Source organism: Corticium candelabrum, chromosome 10, assembly GCF_963422355.1.
Source record: "Corticium candelabrum chromosome 10, ooCorCand1.1, whole genome shotgun sequence".
Classification (NCBI taxonomy): Eukaryota; Metazoa; Porifera; class Homoscleromorpha; order Homosclerophorida; family Plakinidae; genus Corticium; species Corticium candelabrum.
In genome coordinates, this window is record NC_085094.1 from 3,628,694 (window position 1) to 3,651,474 (window position 22,781).

A 22,781-nucleotide genomic window follows, 5' to 3' on the forward strand; every position below is an offset into this window, starting at 1 on the left:
CAAACAATTATACCAACGAAAGAAAACAACAATAAGAGAAATTACCACCTGACCACCTGTTTGTCACAGACTTTGAGATACAGCATGCAGCCACCAGTGACAGCTGATGTTCTCTACTGACGGTCTCAAACACAATGTCATCTCCATTTGCTTGTATACAAAATTGCTTACCAACACCAACAGCCTGGTGTAATCTATGTACAAAACAAAAATGTCCTTTTGTCATTCGACAGAAAATGTAGCAGAGAGTCCTAGAGAGAGCTGCTGCAACTTGCTCAAGATCATTCAATTTACAACCAAATATGTCACTGTCACTTAGTCAGTAGAGTCCACACGTAATAACATGTAAAGTTGACAACATTCTCGATCAACGCCCGACATGCCAGTTCTTGGTCAGAAACTGTCTCGACATCTTGTGCCGACTGAGAAGACTGATCTGATGTCTTCTTGTACACAACAGTGAACTCCTGTCAAACAGTTACGTCGATCTCTACATGCTCAAGCCGCTAAAACTTGATAACCGATCTTACTGCCTTGTTTCGAGATCCGGTAGCATGTAGAGTTAGTAAAACAAAAGCATCATGAAATTCTGGACTAAATACAATCTATGACAAATAATGCAAAATTAGCGTGATAAATGATTCTGGCATATAAAATAGTTTGTAACAAAAACTCTCAACAGACAAAACTGCACAGGCAGAAAGTTTGCAAAAACTGCGGAAAGCACATGTTCTGCAGTTTATTTCCTCTCTTACAAACAACACATAAAAGGAAGACATACCAAATGAAACATTGTGCCATCTGGTTTTTTGAAAGTACGCACTTGTTCACCAAACCGAACAGTTAAGCCGCTATCAAACAACCGTGTTTAGCAAATGTCAGAAAACTGCAGGAAAAAGTCTGCTCACCTCACTAAACCGTGATACCATTCTCTGTTCATCTGAAGAAATGGAGCAAGCCTCTTATCCATGGAGTCTAAACTGACGGGAGAGACCAGGCACAGCAGCTCATCAAACTCTTCAAAAGTTAATCGAGTGATCACAGTCTGTGCATAAACACTGTATGAACCACTGTTCAATATGTACCAAAAACAGCCATACCTCATCTATCTGGCTACTGCTTTTGTCTTGAGAACTCCCGCGTGAAGAAGTTTGGTCCTTCTTGACCGATCCTGGATCAGCGTAACCAAACAACAAACGTTTCCACAATGAATCGCGACGAAAATGCCTGGTAGCTGAACGAATTGCATCCCCAAGTAGCTGCTTTGCTGCATTCACTTGCTCTTTGATAGCAGCAGGATCCAAAACTGGAGCAGGAGAAATGGTTAAATCTCTGGTAAACGAATCCTCATCCTCGTCATCCTCCTCATCATCCTCATTGTCAGCACCATCAACAAGATTATTCGCTGTCTTAGGAGACCTGCCAGCAGGGGAACTGCTTGTTGGTCCTGTCTCTTCCTTTCGACTGAGTGAACTGCTTCGAATGAACTTGACAATAGACTGTCTCCATCCTCGAGGAGATGTCAAAGTAAGTCTGGGGAATATGTGATGCCGACTGATTAACACCAGGTAGAAACGTAAATGCATCTCGTAGCTGCTGCCTTGCAATTCAGTCGAGTCAAGACTCACCATTTCGAGACCTTTGCTCTTCTGGCAAATCAGCAAATACGAATGAAACTCCATGTCTGACGGAAAAAATCTAGATTGCACTCCTTTCTTCTTACTGAGCGAAACATCATCACTTGCTTTCATCAAGACAAGTTTATCCCCAGCAGCCATTGTCCACACAGGCTCGCATGGAGACGCTGCCGCAGAAAACTGATTGATACTTGTCTCCAGAGTCTTCAAACCATAAGCAGTCGAATTGACAAGAAGGTACCGAAACAAGTCATCAGGACTTGCTGTTACCGGAATAGACATAGCAATGTCATCGGTCAAGAGACGATTCCTGATGTAGGTTGGCGGGTTCACACAGAGTGTGTTGAAGTCGTCGAGGAAATCCATCAGAGGATATCCGCTCGGAAGCAAAGACTGCACCCCTGGTTGAGTCGATAGCAAATTGTGAATCTGGCGAAGATGAAAATCATAAGCAAACGAATGCACATGTGTCAGATCTTTCAAGTGACTGCACTCGTCCGTAAATAGCTTGCTCATCTAAAAGACAACTAGTTGTCGAGTACAAGAACACAATTTTGCTGTGGTCACACTATGGTACCTGTGTATTCAGTACAACATCCCGACGAATTCGAGACGCTTCCAGAGCGTACAGTCTCACCGAGAAGTATGAATCCTACAATAAGCGAAACACAAGTAGTATATAAGTGCTGGTCTTAGACAACTTTCCAGAACTGGCATGCCAGCTAGTGCCTCTTATAGAAAGTAATTGAGACCCAGAAAAGGGAAAGGGTTCATAAAACCCTGTCTACAGTCTGCCGGTTCTGGACTATTTCTGAGCCAGTCGGTTGCCTCTTCTGGAAAGTAGTTCAGAACCGGCACTCTATATACTATCGACACATAGCACTACATAGAGTGTGCAGAAGACAAAACAACCAGCACAAGCATTGTTATACCTGGAAGGACAATTCCATCAAAATCAAACCGCCTGCCAAAGTTTTCTGAAGACACTTTGAACCTAGCAGTCCAGTATGTGTAGAGTTGCTGTTCTGTATAACAAACACCAGAGGAAATTACCTGTAACCTTCAAAACACCTAAAGAAAACTAACTGCAGAAACAACAAACGGCGATGGGCTGGTCTCCTTCCCGCTGTCAACAGAGCTAGATCTGTAAATCAAGAATTCAATTACCACAAAAGGGCATGTACAAGAGTACTAGCACCCTATGCTACCCTTTAGATGCAAAGTCTCTCTATCAAGTCTCAGCTCTATACCACACTAATAATCTAAGAAGGTTACCTGAACAAAGAGCCACCCTGTTTCACGTCAATGACCAAAAAGCCAAGCTGCTGTTCGAGGTACGTCACATAGTCATTCAAGAACGCGAAGCGTACACATTGGTGCCAATAGTCTTCTTCTTCACCATCAAACCCACTTCCTGCTTCGCTGTCCACAGACTTGACATCTCTACTACCACCAGCTTGAGCAGCCGCCGTGAAGTCCTGCATTATCCCCATTCAAACAAATCAATAGCAAAACAATATATTAATAGGCACAATGTTGGATAGCGCTTACGTCTACGGACAGATCAATGTTGATCGCTTCTCGTTGGTAGCTCGTTTCAATAAGAGTCTTGCGCCACTTCCGACTGAGCAGCAATGGTGAATTACAGTAGTGTATAAGGCGAGCTGTCTGTTTCAATACCACCAAAAGCTCCATCTGAAACACTCATTTCATCAGCAAAACATGTAATGGCAATCATGTAATGGCAATCATGCAATTACACAACTCATACTGATATTGCAGTCTTCTGTTTAGATCGACCCTGCCAAGTGTCAAGAATATCTGCCAACTGAATAGCCCGGTTGTCCACTAGAAATTAAACAGGAATTAAGCAAATCCTCAGAGTGGCTTGCCAGCAATTGTGCTGCTTCACTTTTTCTTTGATATGCCTTTAAGTCCTAAATGCAACTATATCAAATATTTTACAGAAACAGAGAGAGAAGTTGAAGATCATACCAATGCTTGCTTGCAGTGGCGGCGGACCGGATCGCTGTGAGAAGAGTAAAGACTGTAGTGCATCGGTATTCTTGGAAACGTCTCTCGATAGAGGCCATCAAAGTCGTCCAGTGTGCTTGAATTGGTGCGGTTACTCGTGGATCCTGAACTAGCGCTTTGTCCTCGGCCACTTGGCGACGTTGCCCCTCGAGAGCTGCTTGCTGCCCGACTGCTCTGTGGTGTTGTACTCTTGCTGACTACACTATAAAGCGAGCCTCTTTCCCGTTGAAGAGACTGCACAAAATAAAGATCATTTAGAAACAAGCCATATTTCACTTGCTGAAAGCTACTACTTCTTTCGTTGGAGGTACGGTCTCTTGGACTAGCTGATCCAAGTCGCTAGAATTCCTTTTCAAAACAGCTGCTGCATTCTAAACACACAAACGTGTTACGAACAGACAACCGGATGATAAAAATCCTTTACTTCTCTTGAGCCTCTAGAAATAACCGTTCGAAAATGGTGAAATAGACCCATTTTCTGCCCTAAAACAAAGTCGAGGAAACGACTGCGTGCATTCTGCCATTCAGACAGTCTACTCAGAAAGCGGTCAATCCGATTGTTGAGCTCAGGTGGGTAGTTGTACGTGTAGAATATGATCTATATATACAATAACTTTTAAGGTATAATTTACTAGTATTATACAAAGATGGCACAAACAGAACAACAACATCAATGCATCAAATTGATCATAGAAGTATCATACGATACAACTTGTCAAGACTGCCACATATGGGTGTGGTACTGAAAGCCATTCAGTGCCTGGAACCAACGTGAATAAAGACTCCAGATTCCTTGATGTTGTATACAATTTCAAGAAACCTGGAGTCTACATTACGTTGGCCTCTGAGGCACTGGTACCACTGAGCCCTCAAGGATACTATTTGTCTGGCAAAGCAAGGAGAACAGGAAGAAAATCGCACAGTGTACAGGAAATTAATGTCATAGAGTCCCCTGAAACCAAACGACAGTTCTCTGAAGCCAACTTTCACTCCAATGCCATGGTTACAACAGCCCTGGATACAAAGCTAAACCAACGTTGTAGACGAGTAGGTCAGCCAATGAGCGTAAAGACAAAGAAACGTGAAGATACATAATACCTAATGATCAGCAACAAGCAACAACTACCACAACAAACGTCTTGCCTGCTTGTCTCTAATATGAAACAGAAAGAACTTTTGTCTTGGAATAAATTGATCCTGTTCAAGAAACGTGTGCTGTCCCGGTGGTTTTCCAGTCGCAGTGTGGCCATCGAATGGCATGAACTTTATGCTCTGCTTGCTTGCACCTGGCAAACAGACAACCACAGTCACAAGAGCTGTAGATGCAGTCTCACAAAAAGCTACAGATAACCTTGTCCAGCTTTCTTGTTTGAATGAATGCCACCAGCCATAGATTCTGCAAGACCAATCAGTATATCTAACTAATATCTCCTATACATGCAGGGATATGGTCTAACCAAAACACAGTAAATGAGTGTTGTGCTCCTATACTAAATTAAAGTTGACACACTACAAGTATGTAAAGACACTCAACAACACCCCTCTTCATAAAGTGCCAAGACACTGCCAATCAACATTTCAAAGTGCCACACCTACACAATGATTATTAAGAATTACTCCTGGAATATCAAATGATAACTCGTCACAATCCTTGTGTAGCTGTGGCACTTCCATACTAGCACACTCCTACTCTGTAACTTACGGTTTTACAACACTCTAAAGGGAGTCAGCATGTTAATGTAGAACGAGTGACAAGTAGCAGATGTGACAATCAACAATGTATGTACAATTAGACCTTCAACTTGCATAAAGAGAGAATTGACAAACAGATTCATTGACAAAGACTGAACGGCAGGGTAGTCAGTAATTGTCATTTGTTAGTAATAAAACAATTGTTGGCTTAACAGTTCTAGTCTTACAGGCACCACAAAAACAAAGAGACCAGACAAACTTGGAGACAAAGAGTAGAGAACAGATACACTCTTGCTAATGACAGAGAAAAACAAACTCACATGCACACAGAAAGACAAAAACAAACGGACACTCTGACAGACTGTCTGCCACAAAGACAGACAGAAGGAAAAGCACATACAAACTTGAAAAGTCTAAAGAACAACATGTCAACAGGCATATGCATGACACAGGAACAAGAAAACAAAAGTTACCCAACGCATTATCACACTCCTCTCTTACCTACTGTGTATTGCCAGTCATCTAATTTTCTTCCCGTAATGATAAATGATTGATCACCCAATGGCATTTTCGTTACATGTAAACCATCGCATGACGTCTCGCCATCCCTTGTACTCTAGATACCCAACTTAATAAATCACTCATAATAAAATACAACAAAACGTCTACCTCCAGACTTTTCCTTCTCGTTTTGTAAGGACGATAAGTTTGATCACAGTTTTCCAAACAAAATGTAAATGGTGATATCTCAGGAAAGAAAGTTGGAATTGCCCGTTCAATTTCTTTCAGCAGGTAGTCGACAGCATATCGTGACAATAGTGACAACTTGTAACAATGAGTAGTTGGACTTTGAATCTCGCAAGCGTGATCCATCAAACAAATGCCCTTCTTGTGAAATGCACTCATCAGACTACCCGTGTCACCCACAGCAGCCTTTTCCAACAACTCACGCAGTCGCTCACTTTCTCTTCGTTGAATCTCTTTTGCAAGCCAACCGGGAACTTCTTTGGAAATTTTAGACTTTTGTGGAGATTCTTCCAGTGATGACGTCCTGCTATACTCGACAAATGCACTGTGTAAAGCAAACTTGACATCTTTAGGTAATGAGAAACAACTGGACACACCCGGGGAGACAACAGGTGCCTGACCCGAGTTCTGACCACTGATCATTCTTTTGAGTCGCCTAGCACTAGGCAGAGTGTGTTGGTGTCTTTTCTTTGTTGGAGTGTCAATAGCTTGACTTTGGGGAGGAGCATGAGGTTCTGGCGTTTCAGGTCTGTCGTCAACTCGGCAGTCGTCTTTATCAGAACCACATGATTGCGTCCTAAACACCTCTGCCTTGGCATCCAGATCGCTCTTCCCACCCAAATCAAATGCCAAACAAGGTGACTCACCAGGTTGAACGTACACTATTTCAGCCCCTCTATTGCATGTCAGTGTGAGGCTTTGGCTGCGCTCTGGATACCGATACAAAAATAAGCATAGTGAGATTAAGAGAAACGAGAAGATACTCACCAGGTGTGGGGTGTGATACTGTCACGATAGCCCATTCATGGTACTTGTCTGTATCTACTTCTTCAGCATCAACTGTTTTGTCTGGGTCAAGATCCACACACGGAATTGGTGTCAACGGCATCACTAACACAAAATACTCCAGGAGATAGTCACACAAAGCGTGTTCTACACTCTTCATGAGTTTTTTCTTCAAGTTGCTGAGACCGACATCACCTCGCACCCACAGCTGAAATTGCACCGCGGGATCACACACTGCATGAGAAAAGATGAGATATTACTATCAACAAAGACACATTGTACAATAGCTTACCTCTTGATGCATCCAACTCTGACTCAAAAACAGCAGTAAGAACAGCAATGGAGTGATCTCTTATGTCAAAAGTGCTTTCTGCTTCATCAAGTCCACTAAATACAAATCCAGTGCACTGAGCATACACACAAGCTAGACCTAAAACACAACATTTTCTTGGCCCTCACCATGTAATATGCCATTTTGCAACTCACCTGCAGCAGATTCTATTGGAGACCGACAGTACAGAAACACACAATCGTATGGCAAAAGTGTTTCTGGCTCTTCTCCAAGAGTTTGTGAATGTCTGAATTGGCTTTCTGAGGACAAAGTCTGATAGTTTGGTGCCACAAGAAACTGCAACAGATGCTGCTGAAGATAATACAATAACGCTCGCTGATCAAGAGGAATCAAGTTTGAAACAACGTAAGAAAACTCGGTGGTCGGTGCCATTCCCAGTGGCTGTATAAACTACAACAAAGAACTCATAAAAAAAGACGTTCACAGTGAATTGTTGTTTAATTAACCTGTATGTCAGCAGTATCCAATTTACTATTTGGATTTCTTGAAATAACATTCGTCAAGCAACTCAACAAAGTGTTCTCAATCTTTTTCTGCAAAATGCCTACCAACTCCACAGTAATGTCCGGGCCTAAAAGTCAACAAAAAGTAAATCAAAAGCATAAAAAATAAGTTTCTACGATAAGTGATGTGGAAATACCGGCAGACTACATACCTGGCTTTGTAATACCAAATACTTCAACAGCTACACTTTTATCGAGTTTACTCTCATTGTTTGGCTCTGTCAAAGTGCGATTGTTAAATGCACCCGCTGTGCTCCAGTCATCTCCATATTCACTCGCTCCTCTGACAGACATGGATGAAGCACTGCGCACTTCCATTGAACTCTGAGATCTCAACAATTTTCGATTTGACGGTCCCAAATACTCAGTCACACACATAGACTCTGACAAACTACAAAACAATGTGCAAGATCATGCTACACCGTTTTCACTAACTTGAGCCGTTTGCATTACCGGATGTAGAAAATATTCTCAGAACCACCCTGTTCCTGGTAGACATACATGTTCTTCCTGTTTATGACCATAAATGGCACAAGTGCCGCATGAGCAGCTTGAAGGCCTACACACAAAAATATTTACTAAACATTAATTAGACTTGTGAGACTTGTGACAATAATTGAGCACAAACCAGCAGCTGTAGCTGCAACCCTCCAGTGCAAAGGGATGTGGCATGTGTGCTGCAGACTGCACTCAAAGTGACCAGGAGGTAGAGAATTAATGGCATTCTGCTCAACTAACAACAAACTCATAAATTACTAATTTAACTTAATTAAATAAAATTAACATATATTTACATGATAAGGATGTGTAGTTGAAAGAAAGGGGTGATGACGAAAACACTAAGCTGCCTTGAGCCCACGTGTCCTCTTTCGACTCGGAAAGCAGCAAGTGGTGACAAACACGTTTCTCCAGTAAACTAGTCAGTAACATTGCCTGATTGACCAGACGACACTTCGACTTCACCTCAGTTTCTACTTGTTCAAGAAGACATCGCTGTCTATCCTCATTTGCAGATGACGTCTCTGAATACCTAAATGGATACAAACATTATGCTCCAAATAATTTTCCAAGAAAATTGGAAATCAACCTCGAATGAAAATAAAGATCCACATGTTGAGGTGAGACCTTCAAAATGAGCCACAAATCAGAACAGGCGGCAATAGCGTGACCTTCGGCTTCTTGTAACATCCGAGTCAGATATGGCATGCTGCTGTCATCTTCACTTCCTTCACCCGTAGCAGCATCATATGTTGTCACAGAGTCTAAGCTTATGCCGCCTAAACTTGCTTGGCTTGCGTATGTAGATGGTAATTGCAATGAATCCATGTGAACCTTGTGAGATAGATCTACTGATCCTCGTCTACTGCCTCTTGTTTGATGATCAAGACCTTCCAAGCTCGAGTACAGAGAACCAGTTTTCATGTGTGAATGCCGTAATAGAGGTCGATCTTCGCTGAGATAATAATAGTTCTCTACTTTGTTGAGATTGTAGCTAGTAATAAACATTGACTCAAATTCCTACAGAAGTATGCCAACATGTAAACACAAGATGGCAATACTGTTACAGATCTAACCTGGATGAAACGACGCATGCTCTGTTCCACACCGTAAACAAACAGAAGTGGAACCCGAACAGATTGACACGACTTCACCTGACTAGATTGAATGTGACAAACTACTTTCTCCAACGTTGCTGACGTTATGGGTACAGTCGTCCGTGCTGCTGCTATTATCTCATCGCTCATCAACCAGACAATCTAACACAAACCTAATGTAACTTGACAACATTGCTGTTATCAATAAACAATTACTTGTTTGCGTAAATTTTCCACTGCCCTGTGATGGGATATAGACAAGTGGCCAAGAGGATTCAAAACCACTTCATCCTCGTCACTAAATAGCATAATGTCAACTTATTGAATCACACAATGATGTGGAAGATCATCATCAACCTGTGATCGGACAACGTAGGAGAAAAAGGACGAAACGCCAGCCTGCGTTCATATCTTCTCTCTCTTGGTGAAGAAGGTAAAACTTCATCTGTGCTTTCCAGATCCAAATGTGGAATGTCAAGTGCATACGTATCCTGTGAAAGAATGCATAGCTGATACAAGAAAAAATATATTTGCTTCAATGACAGCAACACCGTAAGTACCTGCTGGGGTAATGTGAACAGTGTAATATCGAGTGTAACACTCACATCCAAGTTGCTGTGGTCAAGTGGCATGCTTCTGGTGTTAGCATCATCATTATCCAGCTGCTCCACAATTCTTCCTGCATACATACAGCATAACTTAACTATTTGAAACACTCAAAACAACATTACCCAAACAGGTGGGAATGCTCGTTAACGGTGCTGTCACATGAATATGCCCTGTTTTCTTGTCTTTGACAGAGCAGATAAAGCTAATGAATAGCGGCAAATCATTTGATTCACTGTCCTCTTCTTCACCTTCTTCATCTTTATCTGCCTTAGAACCAGACGAATAACCTAAAAAAGCCACTTCCACATCCTCCTCCGCCGCTTCCTGAGTGAAAACTTCTTCAAAGCCTTCACTGTCAGCCCGACTCTCCGAACGCTGTCCCATGTCAGTAAAATCTACGTCACCATTATCCGAGCAGTCCGTCAAACTCTGTCCCAGTGTGTCCTGTGGGCTGTCTGAAGACTGTGACAAAGACTCCCAAGAAGTCCCGTATGGTGAAAAAAAGAAGACCTCTCTACTTGCTGGTACAGCCTGAAATGAAGAAGCAAGAATGGAGCTAAATTGAGCTTCAATCATGTTGCCAAAGACACGACATATCGGCAAAGGGTGTCCACATATAGAACTTCTACCAGCCAGCAAGTCGCCATCATTTTCAACTGATGCCGCCTTTTCCAAAACAGGAGTAGCAAGATCACTACCACTCCGTTTCAGTTGCCCATCGATGCCGCTGAAATGAACACAAATGGTACTCAGAAAGTCAGTAAGGTCGATTCCTATTCGTCCTTCCTCACACAACTCAACAGCATCGGTGACACTAGCAGTATCAACGTACTCTCTGTTCCGTAATGCAACAAATGTCGCCTCAACAAAACACTGATAATAAACGTCTTTGACACGCTCACGAAACGTTGCGAGTTGAGTTGAAACAGTGTTAACAAACACTGCAGTAGATGAGTTTCTCGACGTTCGAGTCACTCTTCGACTAGCACCATGATATCTCACACAAGAGTCTTGATCAGTTTCACTTGCATCAAATCTCACCTCGTGGTTCTGCCTCAAAAACGTCAAGTCTTCGACTACATCAGCATCAAGAGCTGTCACTTCAGTTGCACCGGTCACTTCCTTATCCTTCTTCTCTGATTCCATCCACTGGTGACATTCATAGATGTAAACAGGTATAGCACTGTCGGTTTCATCATCAGATTCAGAGCTAACAGATTTACAGTAAGTGCTACTGTCTGGCACCAAGACTACAAACAATCGGCTTTCGCCAGCAGGTTTTAAAAAGCAATTCCACCTGCAAACCCCTAACAGCCATTTTAGTCGATCATGCTGCCGATCTTCTTCCGGACAACGAAGCCAAATTTGTTCAGTCAATCGAACAGCGTCGGCATCTTGAATCAGAAATTTAGTCTCGCAAACACCAACAAGCTTCTCACAAATCAATGAGAGCAGTCTCGCATTCGCTTGACTGCTCTGACCCTTGCCAAACCCTGAAAAAAGAAGCTGCAGTTGTCTAGTTTGACGAAGTAACAAGCAGACGTCAAATAGAAATGGAACGTGTTGAAGAGAGACATTGCCGTTTGGTCTTCCATCCGAACACTGTCTCGTTGGTGGCGGACACAACCCTGGATGGCAACACATCAAAAACAGCTGCTCATACGAACAGAGCGTAGAAACAAGTGAGGTACTTGACCGATGAACCTACAATGAAATATGCTATGGTTTGGATGCAAACGGTAACACCTACGAGAACCTCGTCTAGAATTTGCTGGTAGTCCAATCCCTCCCAGCCTCTCATTGATGGCGAGCAGTTAGTGATACTCCCGCATTGTGGTTCAATCCATGCTTCAGTAACGATGTGCAACTTCTTAGCTTTCAAGACAGCTGCACCAGAGTGTGACTGTTCGGATGTACCACTGGAACCACATGCCAGTGGTGGAAACAAAACGTATTGTAAAAGGCACGGCTGAGTCAAATCATCGGTTTCCTATGCAAAAACAGACATAAAAAGCTGTGGTGTGTGTATGTGTGAATGCGTGTGTGTGTGTGTGTGTGTGTGTGTGTGTGTGTGTGCACGCGCATGCCCTATAACAGTATTTACTTTCATTTGCAGTTCTTTAACTAGGTAAACAAGGCCGAGAGCACTGCTGGCAATGTGGAATCCCTCTCGAAGGCGCAACCTGGTAAGCAACCAAATAAATACATATGTTACCAAACAAGGCAAGTGACGTTATCCACCTCAGCAAGGCTGACAAGATAAGACCAACGGTAGTAACACTCAGAAAGCTGGATTCTTGGTCTGTCTCATCCGGATGAAGTCTCCACACCCACCGTATGTGATAAAGGTAATTTTCCAACGAGCGCATCACCAATGTGCTACCTGATCCTACTGATGTCTTCTCTCCAATTCCAACTAAAGCATCTTCATTTCCAAAAGTTCCTCTAACTGCTGCTTGCTCTTGTGAATGAGTCAACTCGGCAGGAAGTTTTTCGTATCTATGAGCACACAGATGCTAACTACAAAAATTTCAGATGCAGACGCCACAGATAATGGTTTTTCGAAATGTGTAGACAGTAATCTACAACACTCAAGCTGTTTTAAACCCCAAGTTGATAACAAATATTCACATAGTAACATTGCATGTCTAGAACCGCATGAAGTCATCAAGCAGTAAACACTTCTGGAAAGAGGTGCAATGTTCCATCTAATACAATCATTGCAAGAGAAACTAGTAATACCAAATGGTATATTTGCTTAGTATAATCACTAAACATGATAGCAATCCAAATCCAAAACGTGGTTGCAACTATACCAATCAGACCACCAACCACCACAACTATAGTGCGTTACTACTCAAGCATCGACTGTATTTTATGTGCAAAAGTGCTGTACATAAGTATAAGAATTGATTTATTCCATTACTTGTGACTAACCTGACAAAAATTCTCTCCGGAACTTTAGTCATCACAAATGCAGGTGTTTGAATGATCGTCTCCTGCGATACAAGCTTCTTCTGTCTTCCCTTCGTGGTAACCGACATCTTAGGCATCCTAGGAGTTTGACGCTCCACGACCAACGTATTCAACATTCCACGCAGTCCTTCAACCATCTAACAAAACATGTCATTAGATGACAAGCTGGTTATGGTCTAAAGAGTGTTAATATCACCTCAAACTGAATGTCAGGCGGCGTACCTGCCACAAATGCTATTCGAACCACCATGTGAGGGCTCTTTTGGGTCAATCGAGCAAGACAGAAATGAGAAGGAGGTGATGACTCTGACTCTGAATTGCTAGTCAATCAAAACTAATATAGAGCAAATACCATAAAAGAGAGCCACCAATGCACAATACCTGGTAATGAAACGAATGTAAGAATGGTTCTCGAGTAAAACAAACGTTGACCAATCAGTAAGAGCAGAGTACAGACTCCCCGCTGCCTTACGGCACTGAGCAGTTGAGAAGCGACCACTAGCATTCGGCACATGTAGATGCTTCGGTAGAGGTCTACGTAAAACCATAGCAAGCAAACACAAACGTCACGAGCAGATTTCTCATCATACGCATCATAGTCCAGTTGGACGGCAATACGATGAATGTGAAACCATTTATACCTGCACAAATGAGATCATTAGTTACTCTTCCTCTGTAACACCACAAATCTGCATCTCTTCTAATTGTTTAAAAATTATATTAAATATGTCTTTTCAAAACCCAATTAATTTCAAGGACAAACATGTACCAATTGCAGAATACGTCCACCTCATTTAATTTAGAATAAAGTCTTCCATAACAAGAAAACATTCAAAACAAAAATGCAGCATATGTATTACTACCAGATGCTTAACTGACAAGTAAATAAATAAAGGAGTACAACAATATGGATAATGCACTGGTTGGATGCAGACCAGCAACAGACAAAAGACAACCAAAAGCAAAATTTTGAAGCTATCTGACTCCTAAGATTCTAATCCTGCAGTCAAACCAACAAACAGAAACAATTAAATTTTATTATATTTCGTCTCATAATCTGTCAGTTTCTATTACAACCATTTTGCTGCATGTTATCACATGCTAACACATACCAGATGCTTGTGTCCAATGAAATGACTGGTCTCCAGAATGTTGCAAACTGAGAAACCGGGTCTCTCATCTTCGGTTTTCTGTAAACATTGCACTATTCATGAATCAATGTGTAAACATATGTCAAGTGTACCAACTCACCTCCCTTTTTCCTTGCTAGGAGATGCAACGTCTTGTGACAAAACCTAAGCAAGGTCACAGTATTATTTATAAACGGTTCAATGCTACAGCAACCTGTTCACCTGTTTACATAATTCAGAATAAATACAAACAAACAGAACCCAAACATGTGCATGAACAAGATAGAAAATGCATGTAAAACCAGAAATAGCAAGTCGTAAATAATGGCAAATCCTAACCTTATAGTGGCTTCAGTGGTTCACCTCACCACATGCAAGCAGACAAACATAGAAGAGACAACTACTCAAACTGCCAATCAGTCAAACAGCCAAGCAGATGAATCTAAACTATAGACATTGAGATGAATAGATAACCAGAACTTTCTACAATTTCCCACCTGCAGCTATTATGTGATTAAATTTTTGTAATTTCTAAGAATGTTACTATTTCATTAGTACAGCAGTAGGGCCGTGTTTCCACTAGCTGCACCTTAAACTAGTTTAGCTTAAACGTGTTTAAAACTAAAACAGTTCAAGAAAGTGACTGTTTTCACTGGGAACTTGCACATCCGGACTGTGCAAAACAAACCGTCTAGGAATGCCTTATTTTGAAGTATTGAGCTGCTCTGTCGCCAAGTCAGGGCAACTGTTGGTTGTAAATGATTCAACATCTGCTAGTAGGAATTTGCATGACAATGACCAATGACACCGTCTTCTCTCTCTCCGTAGCTGCTGATTTGTTTCCCTTAGTTAACGACACTGACATCTTTTTCAATGTAATCCTATCCCAGCAAAATAGCCAATATCATCAAAACAGCATTGTCAGAAGTCATTTAAACAAGCGTGCTGCTGGTGCTACTATCACATGATCGTTAAACCTAAACCACTTTGCTAAACCTACTTCAAACGTACTTTGAAGTAGGTCTAAGAAAGCGGTTTAGATTTACAATATAACTGGTTCAGCGCAGGTGGAAACAGGTCAATTCTTAAACCAGTTTAGCTTCAACCACTTGTTAAACCAGTTTAGGAGCTAGTGGAAACGCCGCCCTATATGTTTGCAATTTTAGTTTTGCGATTTCTTTTCAAAAATCGCAAATCATAAAACTAAAAATACTGCAAAACATTTCAAACCTACCAGTATACAATATACCCTGTGAAAAGATTACAAAGAGTACACCAGAAAACATAAATAAATGACTGCCAATCTGTCAATGCTTTCATAAACAAATACTAAAACTCATACTGGAGTAGATGAACCAGGTTGGACATAGAACAATGGCAGGCCATCTTGTGCACTCTGTGGAACAGAATGGTGTGCAGAAACGGTTGAGAACGAACTAAGGTGTATCATCAACTGATCAGAACGTTGAAAACTAAATAAATACAATTTTGTCATGGAATCCACAGCTATTGGTGTCACACTCACTTCCTCACTGTTTGGAGAAAACACTTCACAACAGCAGAGCTAGAAGCACAACCACATTTCTAACATCGTTTCATGAAAAAAATAACAGAAAAGTAATTGTTAAACCGAAATGGACTGCTTCCTGCTGCTTTCTTAGCAGATATATCTACCAAGAAATCATAGCCTGCTTCAACAACCAAAGACACCTGAATAGTATTCCTAGAATGAAATAGACGCTGACCACTTAAATCTGTCGCCAAACTTCAAAATTAATCATACTTAATTAATACATATTTGAAAAAGTAAAGTAACTATAGTACATGTGTGTACACACGTATGCACGCCGCATGTACACACGCATGCACGAGCGCGTACACACACACACACACACACACACACACACACACACACACACACACACACACACACACACAAGCACGTGCACACACACAGATACACACACACACACACACACACACACACACACACACACACACACACACACACACACACACACACACACACACACACACATGCACACACGTGCGCATGCCCCCCCCACACACACACAGCTCAATGACCACAAGTAAGAAAGTCCAACTTTCAACCACACCAAAATCAAACATAACTTACTCAACTTGGTTTAATGGCCAGGGCTAAAACAAGTCGAGAAATAATTATCATATATGATGTACACAAATGTTACTACATACGCCAACAACATGATACTCGAGCTTTACTTCCTCTTTCCACGGCATCACAATCTTCACTTCCAGCTGAGTGTCTTCTGTGTTAGAAAATAGACAAACAGACATGATCAAACGCTCTTAATTAATCATGTCATGCTCTGAAATCTACAGCCAACCCTACACACTTTTGCTAAGAAAGACATCTCGTATTTGAAATCCCTCTCGAACACGAGAACCCAAATATCTACAGCAATTGTACACATAACTGTTTTTGAAGACAGTAATAATGTTGGAATGTGCGTCGTGATTCACAATCACCTCATAATGTCACTTTGTATCTTTTCTTCAGAGTATCTTTTCCTCATGAGAGTAGGAAGACACAACTGTCCCTCAAACAATGACCAACGACTACAAATAATGAAATAAATTATAAGCAACGAAATACAAATAAAATATTTGAGCATACGATCGCTGTCTTGCTGTCCAATTTGGAGACACAGCTTGTATAGTACGACAAAGCATAAGTTTCTGATACAAATTCACGACATCTAAATTTTTGTTTAACAAAAGAATTACCGTATAAGATAAAATATTGGCACGGAATACAGTTTGAGTCACTGGAAAGATAAAATATGCAAACATTCTTGCCATATTAAGACAACATCAAACTCATCAAACATTTGCCCTAAATTGAGAATGTACCCGCCAGTACTAAACAAACAACCGAAGACTAAACAAAAACTCGTTCAGACTTGCCTTCAGTTGTTCCCTACCTTACAAGACATAAATAAACAATAAAGATGGCCATGCAGTAGAAAGCTAAAAGAGTACACATGAAAAACGGATGACGTAAAACAGCCGGGCCTATTGGGAAGCAAAGATGAGAATAATTTACACTGCTGAAGTAGGTCTGTGTGTGCTTCTTGCCACTTTTCAGTTCTCACCAAGAACTTGCCTGAAACAATGGCTAGAAAATACCTGGTAAATATCGACAGTTGGAGATATAAAATTGACAAGGTAGAATCCGTCAATATACTCTTTCAAGGAAAACACCAAAATTAATTCCAGCCAATATTTCATCTGGTAAGTCAAACATAAATTCAATAAATAATGTAGTAATTTAGCAACAAACCTCCTTCATCAGGGTCATAGAAAACATCTTCAAAATTCTAGATCAACAACCGATTCAGTCATAAGCCTCTTTCTATGCCATCCACAACTTCACTTACCAAGCAGTTGACTGTCAAATGAGCTCCACCACTTGCTTCTGCAATGAATCTTAGTAAGTGAGTATTTGAAACAAAACCATAGCTACACATAACACACATTGTTAATAGTACACACTAACTGAAGAACAAGCCAGACTAAGAGCGTGTTCACACCGACATCTGGACTAACTATGATTAGGCTAACTATGATTACGCCAACATTAGTGCAAGCGCGTTCACGCCACTAACTAGGATTAGTAAGTCACATGGGCATGTGAGTACAATTAGCCTTGACAGTTTTCATCTGTCACATCCGGGAAGAATTTGCATGAATTGTCTTGACAAATCCATTGCTTTAGGTTTTAAAGAGGGAGACATTCAGTTTGCTCTCTGGCAGCTCCTTCAAGGATGGGACGGTTGTCACATGTACAGGCACGTACGTAGTATACATCTGCCTGCGCTTCCGTATACGTTGCCACGTTGTTGCTGCACGTGTATGTTTAAACATACAACACCACATCAGAAACATCAGCAGCATGATCTTCTTGTATACTACCTCATGTGCCAAAGTCACATGCAACGTACCACTCACACCACTAATGTAGTAGTAATACTACTCTATACGCCGCTGTTAGAATAGCATTACACTAATCATTATTAGGACCGGTATGAACGAGTGGCGTTTGTGCACTAACGTCAAACTAATAATGATTAGGCCAAGTGTGGACACGCTCTAATTCTACTTCTACCTAATGCTCATAATCAATTGGATTATGTGTCTTATTCATATTATGGTAAATCAAGAATCAGCCTGGCCAACATAAGCCTATAAGAAGTGCCCAAAATCATTATACCTTGCTTGAGGATGGAACTCATCACCAACTTTAAGAAATGAGCAGGCGATGTCGAATGACCTCAGCTGATAAAGCAATGTGTCTGCAGTGTTAACATCCAGAAATTCACAAACGCCATCAGACACAATTACCACTCCTATAACACAAAACTAATGTGTAAACTACCCCATAAATCTGAATGATATCACAATACTCAACCTGAAGCAGCACTTGAGAGCAACTGAAGGGCCAGTGTACAACTGTGAATCATATCAAGAAGACCAAAATCAATTGATGCTGTCTGATCTGATGTGACAGTCACCTCATCTACAAACAAATGATATTAACATTACATCTGTTGAGTAGTGTTTGGTCTTCCAGACAGTAATCATTTGATGTATGTCAGCGTACTACGAGACTTGGATAAATATAGCCTAGCAATACTCATCATACAACATTTAGACAAAGAGCTACCTACCACTGCAGTAAATTCTGACTGTTTACTACACTTCAAGTGTGGTAAAATCACAGACTACATCCGCTCAACTATCTATATTTGGTTACTGCTGGTATGTATTCAAACTACAAGCTGTACCTACACTGCAGCAAAACGCCGTATAACCGATTATTTCTGCGGTCTTAAATTTCTGCGTTCTAACCAAGAAGATAGTTAATGGTACACACATGTACACGTCCGAACAGTGACTTCCTGTGACTCCAAGGATAAGCCTAAATATCTGCAAATTCTAGTTGTGTGTTACGTGACTTCTTCACAGAATTTGTAGAAATATCATGATTACAGAAATAACTGGTTATACGGCACATACATATCATATGGCATACATACATGACATAACTGTATTATCATTAATTAATTAAGTAAATGATACACCCCAAAACGTTAGTCAGAGTTTAGTTAATTAAACTCTCAAGGCATGCAAGCTCTTCCTTTCAAATAATTAACTTCAAGCAAACAAGAGTCTGATGCAATTCAATATACCATATTTCTTCAAATAGTGGCCGCCCTCGTTTAGAAGCCACAGCTGAAGAGACTTGTTGAAAATAGAGGCCGCACTAGTCTGCAGTTACTGGCCACGCCCATATCACATGCTTTTGATTCCCATCCTATTATGCGCACTCAATCTATCAATTACATTTTGTCAACACAACCTACTGGTACTTTCCACGTGGTTCTCAGCGCATGTATGTCTAGAATGTAGATAACATGATAGCCGTGGCATTTACAGCTACATCTGCTGTGGTTGGCACCTTCCAAAGTGTCCAATTATGTCAACAGAAAAATGTGATGTTCAAGTACAAACGTGTCACGGTGTGAAGTAGAGAATCAAAATAGATGCTGCCCTCAAATACAAGCCGCCCTCGTTTAGAGGCCGCAGTTCTGTAACCTTGCTAAAATAGAGGCCGCGGCCACTACTTGAAGAAATACGGTACTGTAACTCTCTATTTTGTAAAAGTCCCAGTATATTGTAAATCCAGAAATTTTCATACTCATAAATTCTAGTACTTCTGCCCATGAAGTAGTTCATACACATGTTAGTATGGGACATTGGTACTAATTCAAGTGCATCATCTATCTACAAATTTTAGTATTCATGTTATTTTGTACAACTTTTCATGAGTATGAACATTTCTGGATTTACAGTACATACAACCAACCTTACCGTGATACATCTCAGTCTCTAGTCGAAACAATTGACTTTGAATGTCCAGAAGAAAAGACTCAACCATGTTTGAAGAAAACGTCTTGCCCTGAACTAAAACTTGCAGAGGCTAAATACCAAACAACTTAATATTTCCACACAAACACAAGCTACACGTACATCAAAACACACCTTCCTAGTGTTTAAATTGCGAGATGGTATGTGAGCTAAAACTGTGACTTGGAGTTTCGGTGTGTAGACAACGTCACAACCAGGCACGCAAAACTACCGACAACATACTTGTACTAGAGACGCAACACATGATGGTAAACGACAGCAATAAGAGCAAACCGGTTGGACAAGAGCTCGAAGACACGAGCCGAAAGCAAAAAATACGTCATCCAACAACACACTTGATGTCACAGTGTCCTATAAACAACAACCATAAAACTGATAAAGCCAATTATTCAGCATCACATAGTTGTCAAACAAAAAGTTGACATATCCGACTAATAACCGGATATACCCATTGCTGGCATAAACAATAGTCATATCTGTCTATAGTGTTTTCTATATTCCACATAATCTCTCTTGATAAAGACCAGGCATCTAGTGTTCACAAATATTAAACTGAGCAGCAACTGTGCTATTTAAATGCATACATTTCTTTCATGAATGTTGCCTCTAGACTTTTTTGCTACAGAAGTGTTATAATTGAGGTAAAATTTATGCACAATTACCAAGCCATACTGTGTTTACTCTCTGTGCACGTTGACATTTTACATTGGAAAATCGTAACTCCGCTGTTTGTAGGAATTTAGTGACAATTTTGGCACCGTTTGAAACCACAGAAGTGGCATTTCATTTTTGCGGCATTTCAATAAAGTGCGCTAAACAGGCAAGAGCAATAGGACTTATGCATATCAAACTGAGTACAGTGAATAATGCCCTATTATTGTGTTAGTATAATTTCATATATCTTTATTCAAATATATACACATTCGTTGTGAGATTTGATATGCTAATGGGAATCTTGTTCACTGCATGAGCCTTGGATCTTCCAGGTCCATTTCTGGTGTGTTTTCGTCTTCTTGTTCCGAATTGTAGCTATCTGCACTTACCATTACAACGTTCACGTCGTCCTCTTTGTCGTCTATGCTGAAACATTCTAGATCTGCGAGCTAAAATGATGTAAGCAATGGTCAAATATTGGGACCTTTTGGACACTGTTACTAATAATTTCAGACTAGAAGGTCAAAAGGCTAGAATGCACAATCTACTTGAGGCATACTTGCGTGTAAGAAGATCTGTTACGAGTACACAAAGGCAATTACTAAAGATCTTAAGAGGGTCACTATGTGAAACACCTGGTGAAACTACAGTCTCATAAGCACTACCTGTGTAAAAGGTCAATGTGAACGAAGAGTAGGTTCACTGCTACAGTATTCTATAAAACCTACTTCAGTAATGCAACTGATGCAAAATTGCATAACTTTTTTTCTCCAATTAGTAAGTACACCAGGATCTTCACTCCTATGTGACATGCTCAATCACAGAACCAACACAGAGAACAGAAACATTACCACTGTCCGTTGAGAACAACTCAGATCGAGAAGAAAAACAAACGCATGGCTACTGGGCAAGAAGTAGACAGGAGACGACGCGGAAACAACTGGATGTGAACCGCTGTCACTTTGTGCACTGGACGATATCACTTTTACTTGACTCCAGATCTAAAAATACATGATTAGAAGCAAATACAGTAGTACAGAAACTGATTATGACTTCTCATGAACACATAACTATCATGTCAACATCATTACCTTTGGCAAGTTGCCAACTGATCTTATGCCCATAGTCAGACAGCACCAGGCATCATTGGTGAAAAGTATGTTTTATGCCATTTATCAGTTTTATTTTAATGGTGATGCTAATGCTGTTTATTTTACAACCAAACCCTCAGCCACAGGAGGGCTGATATACCAGGTACCATGATACTTTACGGCACAAAACATCTCTAAAATCAGTAGTTGATTAATATTAACAAAAAGAGTTCTGGTATCTAAAAAATGATGAATTCCTAGGTGTTACTACTGGCTGGGTTAAAGCCAATTATAATACCAAATTGTCATGAACGTCTTGTAAAGTGATTGCCTCCATGGATGGATGAAAGCAAATACCCAACAAATAATACAAACAAAAACTACCAATTAAATTTTGAAACGATAATATTGCCTACATTATTTATTTAATTAATTAATTAACAAGAAAAAGCGCATTGCTTCACCTGGCTAGAGTGGCTCTGCGGCCGCAGCTGTGGTGTCTGCACGCACTGCCTTATGAACCACTCTGCTATGAAATATCTCGACAGACGTTGCTGGTCGGCAAGAACAACGTAAATATCGTCAGCAGACGCCTGAAAACAGAATTCGCCGTTTGTCCTATGATTGAGAGAACAAGTGTGCGAGCGTACCATCGACTCGAGTAAGCCCAAAGACAGCCACGAATGTGAAGTTCTAGGCTCTTGTGCGCGTACACTATTCAGTAAACTGCGCATGCGTGGTTGTCTGGCAAGTCAGCAGGGGCAGCCAAGACATCTAGACAGCAGTAACCAGAGCGTGTTATATAAAGAGACGGCTGTGCAAGTATATGAAGAGGCTCTGAAAGCAATCCCCATGCATGAAACAGGTAGACTGGTATTCTAGGGAGGTAATCGGCGCTACACGGGTCTGGGGACCGAGGCTTAGAGCAGCATCGGGTATCGGATCAAGCCTAGACTTCCAGTAGCTACGCATACGAAGCAGTGGTCATATCACTACTGCAGT

The 22,781-nt window shown here is 41.0% G+C and overlaps 2 protein-coding genes across 2 annotated transcripts; both read right to left on the minus strand.

The window, feature by feature from the left end:
- Positions 1 to 138: 138 nt before the first annotated feature.
- Positions 139 to 16,191, minus strand: LOC134185239 (KICSTOR complex protein SZT2-like). The gene is made up of 46 exons (XM_062653019.1): positions 16,167 to 16,191; positions 15,692 to 15,815; positions 15,587 to 15,625; positions 15,404 to 15,533; positions 14,183 to 14,226; positions 14,044 to 14,121; positions 13,497 to 13,572; positions 13,313 to 13,452; positions 13,128 to 13,251; positions 12,893 to 13,068; positions 12,197 to 12,454; positions 12,060 to 12,138; positions 11,712 to 11,945; positions 10,078 to 11,659; positions 9,907 to 10,025; positions 9,704 to 9,837; positions 9,563 to 9,644; positions 9,326 to 9,508; positions 8,839 to 9,269; positions 8,546 to 8,781; positions 8,380 to 8,484; positions 8,205 to 8,310; positions 7,904 to 8,142; positions 7,695 to 7,819; positions 7,383 to 7,638; positions 7,189 to 7,326; positions 6,879 to 7,130; positions 6,033 to 6,820; positions 5,865 to 5,979; positions 5,023 to 5,067; positions 4,815 to 4,957; positions 4,096 to 4,269; positions 3,965 to 4,042; positions 3,633 to 3,905; positions 3,550 to 3,574; positions 3,409 to 3,485; positions 3,189 to 3,332; positions 2,913 to 3,115; positions 2,724 to 2,781; positions 2,570 to 2,662; positions 2,215 to 2,289; positions 1,101 to 2,153; positions 909 to 1,045; positions 782 to 851; positions 531 to 605; positions 139 to 467 (listed from the first exon to the last, which is right to left on the minus strand). Exons 1-46 carry the CDS (start codon positions 16,189 to 16,191, stop codon positions 312 to 314), a joined length of 9,297 nt encoding a protein of 3,098 aa, XP_062509003.1. The 3' UTR covers positions 139 to 311.
- On the minus strand, positions 16,129 to 20,013 carry LOC134186212 (KICSTOR complex protein SZT2-like). Its single transcript, XM_062654128.1, has 10 exons — positions 19,978 to 20,013; positions 18,515 to 18,622; positions 18,317 to 18,452; positions 17,484 to 17,565; positions 17,387 to 17,423; positions 16,721 to 16,802; positions 16,573 to 16,662; positions 16,440 to 16,498; positions 16,279 to 16,352; positions 16,129 to 16,221 (listed from the first exon to the last, which is right to left on the minus strand). The coding sequence occupies exons 1-10, from the start codon at positions 19,985 to 19,987 to the stop codon at positions 16,195 to 16,197; spliced, it is 705 nt and encodes a 234-aa protein (XP_062510112.1). The 5' UTR covers positions 19,988 to 20,013; the 3' UTR covers positions 16,129 to 16,194.
- Positions 20,014 to 22,781: the final 2,768 nt, after the last annotated feature.